The 13,446-nt window shown below is 42.5% G+C and overlaps 1 protein-coding gene across 2 annotated transcripts in view; it reads right to left on the bottom strand.

Moving 5' to 3' along the window:
• Positions 1 to 13,446, bottom strand: part of MYOM1 (myomesin 1) — a 108,983-nt gene that overhangs the window by 15,304 nt on the left and 80,233 nt on the right. For both annotated transcript variants that reach the window (XM_050942091.1, XM_050942092.1), the window contains 7 exons: positions 13,153 to 13,297; positions 7,701 to 7,760; positions 7,357 to 7,424; positions 4,559 to 4,672; positions 3,724 to 3,811; positions 1,515 to 1,553; positions 1,316 to 1,421 (listed from right to left, as the gene is read on the bottom strand). In XM_050942091.1, coding sequence (XP_050798048.1) covers positions 1,316 to 1,421; positions 1,515 to 1,553; positions 3,724 to 3,811; positions 4,559 to 4,672; positions 7,357 to 7,424; positions 7,701 to 7,760; positions 13,153 to 13,297 — 620 coding nt within the window. The remainder of the gene's footprint in view (positions 1 to 1,315; positions 1,422 to 1,514; positions 1,554 to 3,723; positions 3,812 to 4,558; positions 4,673 to 7,356; positions 7,425 to 7,700; positions 7,761 to 13,152; positions 13,298 to 13,446) is intronic.

The following is a 13,446-nucleotide window of genomic DNA, read 5'->3' as shown; positions in this document are numbered from 1 at the left end:
ACAAGAGGGAATTTTTCTATTCCAATTCTAGCTCTCCTCACAGCCCACCAAGAGGCTGTGACATGTGCCCTCCATGACCAGAGCTGCAGAACTCAAGACTCCAGGATCGGTGGGAGAGATCCATGCGTTTCAGCATGTAACCCGAGAATGCATCCCACATTCATATCTCTATCTCATCACATGTTGCTTCTGAATGAGGTGAAAAGGGAGTTTGTACAAGGGGCTATGAATGGCCAGGACATGAATAGACAACAAAGCTGCTTTTGTAGCAACAGTATATTTCCATTTAGGGGGCAATTTGGCACAGTGCCAGAAATTGGTTCTTTAGGTAAATACATGCATACATTAGTATATCTCTTTCCACAAAAGTATCCATTTCCCAGCTTTCTAATTGAAACATTAATTACCCTAGACAAGGGAGGAAGGTCTTTGTCAAGTCAGTCGCTCAATTTCTTTTTATCCTTAAACTAATGCTCTGGAATGTAACAGAGGGCCAGGGAGAAATTTACTAACCCTTGTGAATTAATGTGATCATTCTAACATAAAATTAGTTTTTAAAAAATAAAACATGAGAGTGAGAGCAAGCAACAAATCTGCAGCATTTGATATTAGCTTCCAGTTTTCAAATGTGTAGGGACTCCTGGCAATGCAAAGCTGAAAGTAAAGATGGTACTAAGTAGATTTAAAATAATCCTAATCAGCCAGTTCTTTGGATTTCCCAGTGCACCCTGTCTACTCTGGCTGAGATTTCAAAGCTGTCCAAGGGATTCTGATGCCCAAGTGCCATTAATTTAAATGAGGTTTGAAAAATCTCATTTTCTGTCTTGTTTTGATTGTAAGCTCTCCAAGGTAGAGACTGTCTGTGTTTTGTGGGTTTTTTTTTTTTTTTACTGCCTCAGGCACATGTTGGAGTTCAATAGATAAGGGGTCTTATAAGGATGAAACCAGAGATATATATTGCACCTGTTAGTTCTGTAACTGTCCTGCACCTGCAATTTTGTAAAAAGGTGCAGTTCAGGGAGACAGACTGGCTGACCTCGAGCTAAACATTTCTGAACTCCAAATGTTCTTCAGTTTCATGGACCTTCTGGTCATAAATACTTTACTCATGTTCTTCCTCCAGACTGCTAAAAATTAATGGGTCCAATTCCCCTCTGACAGACTGATATAATTCCATGGACTTCAATGGAGCTACGCATGATTACTTGTGAGTAAATGAAAGGAGAACAGGGCCCAGGATTTTAACATATCACTTCCTGTTGAATGTGTAAAACCAAAGAATTTGTAGACTGCTAGTAAGCTTTCATACACTTACTTGTGTAACCAGCTCACTCGCAGATCTTCCAAGTAATAATTAACAAAAGAGAATAATCTGATACCCTCTGCCGTGCTCTGGATTTTCAGTTCTGTTGCAGATACAGCTGAAAGAAGAGCACATGTTTTATGCAACCCTACTGCCACTCATGAAGAAGCACGAGTCATTTGTCTGACAGGGGAATTAAATAAATACTTACCAATCTTTCTGCACACTTCATTCATCAGATCTGCAAAAGCTGTTGAAACAAAATCCATAGGCTGAGACTCAGTGACCACAGCTCAAACATACTCACTAATAGGTTGAAAATTTGGCATGCAGTGTTATGACTCTAATACGGGGATTGGTAACCTTTCAGAAGTGGTGTGCCGAGTCTTCATTTATTCACTGTAATTTAAGGTTTTGCATGCCGGTAATACATTTTAATGTTTTTAGAAGGTCTATTTCTATAAGTCTATAATATATAACTAAACTATTGTTGTAGGTAAAGTTAATAAGGTTTCAAAATGTTTATGAAGCTTCATTTAAAATTAAATTAAAATGCAGAGCCCCCAGACTGGTAGCCAGGACCCAGGCAGTGTAAGTGCCACTGAAAATCAGCTCGCGTGCCACCTTCGGCACCTGTGCCATAGGTTACTTACCCCTGCTCTAATGCATTCCCTCTAAAGAGTTCCTAACAGAAATCTGATTTGCATTTTAAAATGTATCAGACCCTTATATTCCTCAGTTTCAAGCACAACAAAGCTAAGGAGTGTTTTCAGGGAGCTCGCCTGTCTGGTCCATGGTTTCAGCACCATGTTTAAATCCTTCACTACTGAACAGGGCAACATTCTTTTTTCTAAAGGTGACAATAGTCAACTGGAATTTTGGCCCTTCCATATCAATATATTAGATACCGAGTATGAATTTTGCTCCATGTACTGGGCATAGTAAGTAGCAATGAAATCTTTAAAATATACAGAGTTCTATGACTAGAAGTACCCTTAAATAAATTACTGGCAAAACAGATTAATTAAAGAAGTCTGAAAGTGCATCCCCATAGGAACCTAAAATATATCATATTCATAAAATGACCTAGATCCACAACATTCTTCTACATTAATGGAATTACTTTTAGTATAGTGAGCACCCAATTTGAAAACTGTTATAATTGTGAATACCCTCAACTAGGATTGTCAAGGTCTCCTTCCCACTTTGAACTTTAGCATCCAGAAAGTGAGGACCTGCATGTACCCCTCTAAACTTAATTCCTAACTTAGATCTGATAATGCTGCCATCAACCAAAATATAGTGTTTCGTACACTTTCTGTCCCCCAAAAACCATCCCTGAGGAACCCTGAGATATACACTGATCCAAACTCCTTGGATCCTAAAACAGAGAGGAACTAACCTTTTCCCCTCTTCTCTCCCCCTCCCAGACTTTCCCTGAGAGAGACACTGATCCAAACTCCTTGGATCCTAAAACAGAGAGGAATTAACCTTTCCCTCTCCCTTCCCCCTCCCAGACTTTCCCTGAGAGAGACACTGATCCAAACTCCTTGGATCCTAAAACAGAGAGGAATTAACCTTTTCCTCCCTCTTCCCTCTCCCAGACTTTCCCTGGTGAGTTCAGACCCACTCCCCTTGGGTCTTACACAAGAATAAAAAAAATCAATCAGGTTCTTAAAAAGAAAAGCTTTTAATTAAAGAAAGAAAAAATAAAAATTATCTCTGTAAAATCAAGATGGAAAAATGTTTACAGGGTCTCAGCTTTACATAGACCAGAGGGACTCCCTCCCCCTAGCCTAAGTATAAGTTACAGCAAACAGAGGTAAAATATCCTTCCAGCAAAATACACATTTGCAAATTAAGAAAACAAATATAAAGACCAATTCGCCTTCTATCTAGTACTTACTAGTTAGAACATGAGAGACTGTTTCAGAAAGATTGGAGAAACCTAGTTGCATGTCTGGCTCCTCTTAATCCCAAGAGAGAACAAAGAACAACCCAAAAAGCACAAACAAAGACTTCCCTCCACCAAGATTTGAAAGTATCTTGTCCCCCGATTTGTCCTTTGGTCAGGTGTCAGCCAGGTTCACTGAGCTTGTTAACCCTTTACAGGTAAAAGAGACATTAACCCTTAACTATCTGTTTATGACAGGGGTATCCTGAGGAAATATTACAAATAATCTAATTAACAAAAGTACATTGGAATGCTCTGTTACTGAAAAGTCACCATCAGGATGGTCTCATGGCATCTGTGATAACTTTTGGTTTAGGAAACTGTTTAATATGCAGGAGAAGCAAAAACCACTTGAAAAAGATACTGAAATTTGCCTATGCAAAACTCTTGTGCAGACAAAGAAACACTGTCACTTCAGGTACTTATGACCCAGTATGGGATAAATCATTCAGAATGTTCTCCTGACCTGCTTCCACAAGCTTCAGTTTGCTTTTGTCCTTTCCTCTGTCATCCTTCAGTATTACTTCATAAATACCAGCATCTTTCTTGGAAAACTGTAAAGCAATAACAACAAACAGTAGCATTCAAAACTGGTGATTTATGTGGCTGGCAAAAAAAATATATGGACACCAAATTTAACCTTCTATCTATATACTCGTCCTCACTAGGTATAAAATTAACGTTGTTCCTTTTACAGTTTGGGAACTGAGGCACAGAGACACTAAGTGACTTGTTCTAGAGCACACATGAAACCTGCAGCAGATCTAGGAACTGAACCAATATCTTATTAATTTTAGGGTAGTGCCTTAAGCACAAGACCAGGGTTCCTCTCGCCAATTGATAGGAGCACACTTTAGTGTTTAACCCTTTTCTAATTAGGGTGACCAGACAGCAAATGTGAAAAATCAGGATGGGGGTGGGAGTGGGAGTAATAGGAGCCTATATAAAAAAATACCCAAAAATCGAGACTGTCCCTATAAAATCAGGACATCTGGTCAGTCTATTTCTAATGTATAATCAGCACTGCAGTCTGATGTAATCCTCCAGCTCTTTAAACTGATTTAAAAGGAAAATGTGAAGCTCTTTAGCTCTTTCTCAGAGTTTCCTGAAAATCTGAATTCACAAGGATTTAAATAGAAATTTGCTGTAGCCAAAAAATAAATGCAAGGTAAGCCTTTTATTTATAAACTGTATCCCAGTTCCCACCTATAATGGATACGTTGGAATATAAGATTAGATCATATCTATGAACTGAACTGACTACAGTGGATCTGTACATCAAAAAACCAAGAGTCACTCACCTCTGATATCAGCAGAGTACATACGCCATCCTTAAAGTCATGCTCCTCATCCACCATTATCTCTCTCCCATCTTTGTACCAAACAATGTGCGTTTCCTTCTTAATATTAGCCACCTAAAATGTATGAAAAGCACATCAGTATTATCCTATTATTTTAATATAGTGAATTGAGTGCTAGGTGTATCAGCCTATGTAAATTCTGGGATCATCCACCAGAACAGTGAAAGACGCAACCCCCTCAGATGAGAAAGGGGACACAGAATCCAGAATTTAACTGGTTACAGGTGTAAGCAGAGTCAGAATGGGCTATTCCCTGACACCTTGTGGTGAGCTGTGGAAAGGGACTTCAGGGGCTGATCTTATTTGCATAAGCACACCCATTCTGCCTAGCATGATAGGACTGCTTGCCCAAATGGTCACTTTGGCTGCTGTGGGATCCCCAGTCTCTTTGTTATTGGGGCAGGAGTAATAAAGGGTTGTTATCCTCATTATGTAAAACAAGGACAGTACAACTGTTCTTGACATTTTATGATGGAGGGACTTGCCCTCAGCTTAGTAGCACTTGCTAGGCAAGGGACATGGGTCCTAACGCCCAATTAATTGAGAAATGCTGGAAATATGTATGTGTATCCGGGAGTGTGAGCCCTTTCCAAGAGCCTGAAAGACTGCTCTTATTCTTCCTTTCTCCACTGTGCAATAACAGAGCAAATTTTGATTTTATTAGGAGTTTTGTTATATACAGAGTTGAAATCATTAATACCTGGGCTAAAGCATTTGATCTACTTTGGGCTAGTGGTACACCAGCACTGAGGCTCCCTTGCTGCCAGCTAAAATCACAGAGAGCTGTGTTAAGTGGGGGGGGGGGCAGAAGACAAGTTGGCAAGCAGCTAGCAGAGTGGAGAGGTGCAGCTGGCAGTGAATACTGCAGCAGAACCCCATGGAGAGGCGTGGCAATCGGCAGTCAACCCAAGTAGCAGAGCATGTAAGATCCCCCTGTACCTCCCCCACTTCCACCCAGGCTGGGAGATAAACTCTGCAGATGAACTTCTGATCTCTGGGATGGGGCTGCACAGACCAAAGACAGAAACTGAGGGAGGGATGACTGTTGGGTTGCTGGACTCAAGAACCAATCTGGAACTGCACCGACCAAGGTCTGAAACTGTGGGTGGGGTGACTGTTGTGTTGCTGGACTTAAGACCCTGAGGGGAAAAGGACACTGCCAAACTTACTTGGGGGTGGGTCTTTTGCTCATGGTTTGTGTTATGAATCCTGTTTGTGGTGTTTCCTCAACATAATGCCGCATTGTTTCCCTCCTTTATGAAAAGGCTTTTGCTATACTCAGACTCCATGCTTGCGAGGGGGGAAGTATTGCCTCTCAGAGGCACCCAGGGCGGGTGGTATGTAATTGTCCCAGGTCACTGGGTGGGGGCTCGAGCCAGTTTTGCATTGTGTTATTGAAACAGAACCCTTAGATACTGAACCTAACCCTTGTTCCTGCCAACTCTGATGGGCAGAAGGGTTACAAGGGACAAAAAGTGAAAAACAGGGAAAGTGCTGCAGGTCCAAGGGTCAAATGAGAGATCCAGGGGAAACACAGAGCAGGGAACCCTGAACAATCTCCACTGCTCTGAGAAGGAGTCAGCAGACACCACCCAGAGGAACTCTGCCCAAATCAGAGCAAAGAATAGGAACCAAAAAAAGGCTTCAGAGCATTCTGAGAGAGATACCCCCACACACACATCTTGCTTGCTCCTCCTGGACTGAAGGATGGTTGACAGTGCTGGAGAACAAAGCCTTTTTATCCACACCTGGATTCAGGAATGGGTTGTTCAGTCTACTTGTTCATTATATACTTGGCCTTTCTTCTGAGACAGCACACAAGAGCATACTGTTTTTGTGGCATGTACATATATGCACTAGGGATTGGACTGATATCACCGATGCATTTCAGAAAGGACACAAGAAAGCTGCCAAATTATAACATTATGACCTAGAGATGAAATGCTTGGTATCCCTTTAGAACATAGTCTCCTTCCTCTCTCTCACCCCTGCTCCCTGGTTCTCCTTACTATTTAATGTTTATAGCACAAGAAGACCAAGAGGCCTCCAGTCAGGTTCAGGGTATCATTGTGCTAAGCCCTGTACAAACTTCAATAAAAGCAGAGTCCCTGCCCTGAGGAGCTAACTCTCCCTCCTGATTGCTTTCTCTCCCATACTCAAAGACTAAGACTTTACTGTTAGCTTGAGAAGCTATTCCTGCTAAAAGAAACAGTGGTTTGACCATATCAGTTATAGTGATAGCGCCTGCTAGGCACATCCCTGAGGAAAGGGAGGTATGGAGTTAAAACATCCCAGTGGGAGCCTATGGAGCCCAAAACAGAAAGAGGGGAGTACAGTGACGAAGTCAACCTTAAATTCCAAATCACCCAAGTCCAACAGTCAGAGGCTCAGTTCCTCATGGCACGATCCAATACGTAGATGAAGCATGTCTGTTTGTGACACCCCTTAATGGCATGTAGTATGTGTTCCCTTCTTCTGACCTGCTCTGCTTAGAAGGGCCCTGCCTCTTCCCCACAGATCACCCTTTGTGAGCATTAAGAAGAAAGCAGTTTGTGCTCAAGACAGCACAGAATCTTTGACTGTGTCCAGATGTCATTGGGGGAATACAAAGGGAAAGAAAACCTCTTTGCATTCTTCCCCACCTTGCATGCTTGTGCAGTGACTGGCCACAATCTGGTCTAGTATATCTCTTGCTTTTATAACTATCTGAACAGTGTTGAAAACCAACCAACTCTTACCTTGCATTTCAACAACACATTGCAATCAGCGGTAACTTCCCATCCCAGATACTCAATAAAATGAGGACCTGTTTAAAATGAGTTTTTACAAAATCATATGAGCAATAATCACAATACAAAAGACAAGTCAAATAAAATTTTCTTGCTAGATATACTGTTATTTTTATAGTGTCAGAAATATAGGCTTTTATTCTTTATTCTATGTAAAAAATGAGGTAAGGAATTAATTAGAATTGACTAGGCATTTGTATTTCAAAATACCACATTTAAACCTGCTCCTACATTTAATCAGCCAAAAGATGCCTGAACTCCTTTCATTTGCATATGATTATACTGTTCATTACCTTGTTTCCTGAACCACTCTTGCCTCTGAAAGTCTGCTTCGTTCTGTAGCTTCTTGAACACTAGGGATCAAAAACAGTCAGGAAAACAAATATGAGCCTTCTAGACAGAGGCCTGGTCTACACTACGAGTTTAAACCGATTTTAGTAGCGTTAAACCGATTTAACCCTGCACCTGTCCTCACAATGATGCCCTTTATATCAAGATAAAGAGATCTTAAAACCAGTTTCTGTATTCCTCCCCAATGAGAGGAGTAGCGCTGAAATTGGTACTGCCATGTCGGATAAGGGTTAGTGTGGCCACAAATCTACCGTATTGGCCTCTGGGCAGTATCCCAGAGTGCACCACTGTGACCGCTCTGGAAAGCAATCTGAACTCAGATGCACTGGCCAGGTAGACAGGAAAAGCCCCATGAACTTTTGAATGGCATTTCATGTTTGCCCAGCTTGGAGCTCTGATCAGCACGGGTGGCAATGCACTCCCAAATCCAAAAAGAGCTCCAGCATGGACCGTACGGGAGATACTGGATCTGATCGCTGTATGGGGAGACAAATCTGTTCTATCAGAGCTCCGTTACAGAAGACAAAATGCCAAAGCATTTGAAAAAAATCTCCAGGCTATGATACAGAGTCCACAGCACAGTGCTGTGTGACAAGCATAACGGAAAGCCAAAGAATCAAATGGACGCTCAAGGAGGAAGGGAGGGGGTACTGAGGACTCCAGCTATCCCACAGTCCCCGCAGTCTCCGAAAAGTATTTGCATCCTTGGCTGAGCTCCCAATGCCTGTAGGGTCAAACACACTGTCCGGGATGTTTCAGGGTATATCTCAATTTACTCCCCCTCCCCCCGTGAAATAAAAGGGAAAAAAATCGTTTCGTGACTTTTTTCAATGTCACCCTATGTCTACTGCATGCTGCTGGTATATGGGGTGCTGCGGCACTGAACAGCAGCATCTTTTCCCCTCCCATCCCTGGTGGCAGACGGTACAGTGCAGAAGGATTGGTAGCCGTCCTTGTTATCATCCCATGAGTGCTCCTCGCTGGCCTCAGATGAGGTCAGCCGGGGGCATCTGGGTAAAAATAGGAATGACTCCCTGTTCTTCCCAGCAGATGGTACAGAATGGCTGGTAACCGTCCTCATCATAGCAACTGGGGGCTGAGCTCCATCAGCCCCCCCCTTTCATGTCTAAAGAAAAGATTCTGTACTGCCTGAACTATCATAGCAGTGGGATGCTGGGCTCTTCTCCCCACCACCGTTTAATGTCCTGCCTAGACTATCATAGCAGCTGGAGGTTGCCTCCCCATCATTTTATCTCACTAAAAAGTCAGTGTTTCTTATTCCTGCATTCTTTATTACTTCATCACACAAATGGGGGACCCTGCAACTGTAGTCCAGGAGGGTTGGGGGAGGAGGGAAGCAATGGGTGGGGCTGTTGCAGGGGCACCCCCTAGAATGGCATGCAGCTCATCATTTCTGCGGGATCTGACATGGAGCAGCTGTGCTCTCTGGTACTCTGGTTCTCTAGTACACTTGCCCCATATTGTAGGCAGGACTGACTCTATTTTTAGATACAGCATAAAGGAAGGAATGACCCGGGGAGTCATTCCCATTTTTGTCTTTGCACCCCCGGCCGACCTCAGCGAAGGTCAGCCAGGAGCACCCATGACAGCAGCAGATGGTACAGAATGACTGATAACCGTCATCTCATCGCCAATTTACAATGGCACGGCAGACGGTACAGAATGACTGGTAACTGTCTCTGCTACCTTGCAAAGGCAAATGAATGCTGCTGTATAGCACTGCAGTACTGCCTCTGTCAGCAGCATCCAGTACGCATCCGGTGACAGTGACAAAAGGCAAAACAGGCTCCAGGGTTGCCATGCTATGGCGTCTGCCAGGGCAATCCAGAAATCGATTCTAGCCTCGGTACATGGACACACACCACTAAATTATCGTGCTTTGTGTGGCCGCGTGCACTCGACTTTATACAGTCTGTTTTACAAAACCGGTTTATGTAAAATCGGTATAATCCTGTAGCGTAGACGTACCCAGAGTATCTCCTTAGTTGGGAATGGGATATTACTGTATTGCAGAAGTGAAATCCTGTCCCTGCTGAAATCAATGGGAGTTTTGCTATTAACTTCAATGGGGCCAGCTTTTCACCCCAGGTCGCTGATAGTAAATAGACTCATAGACTCATAGGTCAGAAGGGACCAATCTGATCATCTAATCTGACCTCCTGCACAAGGCAGGCCACAGAACCCCACCCATCCAATTTTATAACAACCCCTATCCCAGGACAGAGTTATTGAAATCCTCAAAAATGGTTTGAAGACCTCAAGCTGCAGAGAAACCACCAGCAAGCAACCCGTGCCCCATGCTGCAGGGGAAGGCGAAAAACCTCCAGGGCACCTGCCAATCCGCCCTGGAGGAAAATTCCTTCCCAACCCCAAATATGGCGATCAGCTAAACCCTGAGCATGTGGGCAAGAGTCACCAGCCAGCACCCAAGAAGGAATTCTCTGCAGCAACTCAGTACCCATCCCATCCAACATCTCCCCGCAGACCATTGAGCAGACCTGTCTGGTGGTAATTCAAGATCAATTGCCCAAATTAACGATCCTATCATAACATCCCCTCCATATACTTATCAAGCTTTGTCTTAAAGCCAGGAAAGTCTTTTGCCCCTACTACTTCCCTCGGAAGGCTGTTCCAGAACTTCACTCCCCTAATGGTCAGAAACCTTCGTCTAATTTCAAGTCTAAACTTCCTAATATCCAGTTTATACCCATTCGTCCTTGTGCCTACATTAGTACTAAACTTAAATAATTCCTCTCCCTCCCTAACGTTAACCCCCTTGATATATTTATATAGAGCGAGCATATCCCCCCTCAGCCTTCTTTTGGCCAGGCTAAACAAGCCAAGCTCTTTGAGTCTCCTTTCATAAGGCAGTTTTTCCATTCCTCGGATCATCCTTGTAGCCCGTCTCTGAACCTGTTCCAGTTTGAATTCATCCTTCTTGAACATGGGACACCAGAACTGCACACAGTATTCCAGATGGGGTCTCACCAACGCCTTATATAACGGTCTAACACATCCTTATCCTTGCAGGAAATACCCCGCCTGATGCATCCCAAAATCGCATTTGCTTTTTTAACAGCCGTATCACATTGGCGACTCATAGTCATCCTGCTATCAACCAGTACCCCAAGGTCCTTCTCCTCCTCTGTCGCTTCCAACTGATGCTCCCCCAACGTATATCCAAAATTCTTATTATTAATTCCTAAATGCATGACCTTGCACTTTTCACTATTGTATTTCATCCTATTTCTATTACTCCAGTTTACAAGGTGGTTCAGATCTTCCTGAATAATATCCCTGTCCTTCTCCATGTTAGCAATACCCCCCAGCTTCGTGTCATCCGCAAACTTTATTAGCACATTCCCACTCTTTGTTCCAAGGTCAGTAATAAAAAGGTTAAATAAGATCGGTCCCAAAACCGATCCTTGAGGGACTCCACTAGTGACCTCCTTCCAGCCTGACAGTTCACCTTTCAATACGACTCTCTGGAGTCTCCCCTTTAACCAGTTCCTTATCCACCTTACAACTTTCATATTCATTCCCATCTTTTCCAATTTAACTAACAGCTCCCTGTGCGGAACCGTGTCGAACGCCTTACTGAAATCTAGGTTAATTATATCTACCGCATTTCCTTTATCTAAGTAATCCATCACCTTCTCAAAGAAGGAGATCAGATTGGTTTGACATGATCTACCTTTAGTAAATCCGTGTTGCAATTCGTCCCAATTACCATTGACCTCTATGTCCTTAACTACTTTCTCCCTTAAAATTTTTTCCAAGACCTTACATACTACAGACGTCAAGCTAACAGGCCTATAATTACCCGGATCACTCTTATTCCCTTTCTTAAAAATAGGAACTACATTAGCAATCCTCCAGTCATACGGCACAACCCCCGAGTTCGTCGATTGCTTAAAAATTCTCGCTAACGGGCTCGCAATTTCACGCGCCAGTTCCTTTAATATCCTCGGATGGAGATTGTCCGGGCCCTCCGACTTTGTCCCATCGAGCTGTTCAAGTACGGCCTCTACCTCAGTTGCGGTAATATCCACTTCCATATCCACATTCCCGTTTATCATCCCTCCATCATCGCAAGGTTCCTCACCAGTCTTATTAAAAACTGAGGCAAAGTACTTGTTTAGATGTTGGGCCATGCCTAGGTTATCCTTAACCTCCATTCCATCCTCAGTATATAGCGGCCCCACTTCTTCCTTCTTTGTTTTCTTCTTATTTATGTGGCTGTAGAACCTTTTACTATTGGTTTTGATTCCCTTTGCAAGTTCCAGTTCAATGCGGCTTTTAGCCTTCCTCACTTTATCCCTACATGTTCTGACCTCACCAAGGTAGCTTTCCTTACTAATCCTGCCTTTCTTCCACTCCCTGTAAGCTTTCTGCTTTTGTCTAATCCCCTCTCTGAGTTGCTTGCTCATCCAGTTTGGCCTACAACTCCTGCCCATGTTTTTTTTCCCCTTTCTCGGGATGCAGGCTTCATGTGTTGAGTATTTCAGCTGTCACAATGTTATTACAGCTGACCCACGCTCTCCTAGCCACCCACAGACATTAAACCTTTTACATGTATCCAACTCTTTTGAGGAAATGTATGTTATCGATGGTGATTCATTCAGCACTTGAGGACCCTCAAACTCATTTGTTATAGTAAATGTCAATGTAATGCTACAATGAATAATATTTAATTCATGTAACAGAAAAGATCAAAGAGAAAAGTATGACTTGTAAATATATCTGAATATATGCTACCAAAAGGAGAAGACATTTAATGTCACTCATCTAATCACATTTGATCCTCTGAGGAAGGAAAACAAGACTGGCAGCAGAATCATCAAGCAGTTAAAATGTAGGCAGCTGTAGGTATATCTGAATATCTAACTTGAAATAGGAGAGCACTCCCAAGCATCTGCAACAACATTTGCATCATATTAGCATTGTGGGACATTTTCATTGTAGATATAGGAAAGCTAGCTAGACAGATGCAAGAGAGACATTTTAGGTAGTATATGGTACCTGCTATCTTCCAAGCATGCTGCTTAATTAATTATTCCACACAATGACCCTGTGAGGCATGTAAGTAATAGAGATGGTTGGAAAATGTGAATATTTTTCCTAAAGATTATAATGGAAAATTTTCCTTTTTTCCCATTTAAAAAAAAATCTGAAACTTGACCAGATCTAGTAGGTGTTATTATCCCCATTCTACAGATAGGTAAACTGAAGCAGAGATGTTAAGTGACTTGCTCAAGGACATGATCGATATTAAGAAATTAGTGTAAGAGCACAGATCAAGACTCAGGAGTCACTGGTCCTTAGTTCATCACACTGCACTAGTTGTAAAAGTGAAGTTCTAGATGAGCTTACCATCACCAATAAGGACAAGACTGGATTGGTTCGTTGCTTTTCCATCCTGAAGTTGGAAGGTATAAGTCCCTTCATCACTGTCCTCAATTTTATCCATGATCATTTCAATAAGGCCAGTATTATGGTCCACCTTCATCTTATATTTCTTCAGGAACAAAAAGAAAAGTGAGAGTAATGGTCTTCTTCAGAATCAGAAAAGACTCATCTATCTGGCCACATGCTATAGTACACTTAATAAAATTCTTTATTTTCTTTATTCAGATTTGTTCATTGTCTCTGTCCTGGGATGTATGC

The sequence above is a fragment of the Gopherus flavomarginatus genome, chromosome 2 (genome assembly GCF_025201925.1).
Source record: "Gopherus flavomarginatus isolate rGopFla2 chromosome 2, rGopFla2.mat.asm, whole genome shotgun sequence".
Taxonomy (NCBI): domain Eukaryota; kingdom Metazoa; phylum Chordata; order Testudines; family Testudinidae; genus Gopherus; species Gopherus flavomarginatus.
Note: the sequence above shows the minus strand (reverse complement) of the source record. Positions and strands in the feature narration are given on the sequence as shown.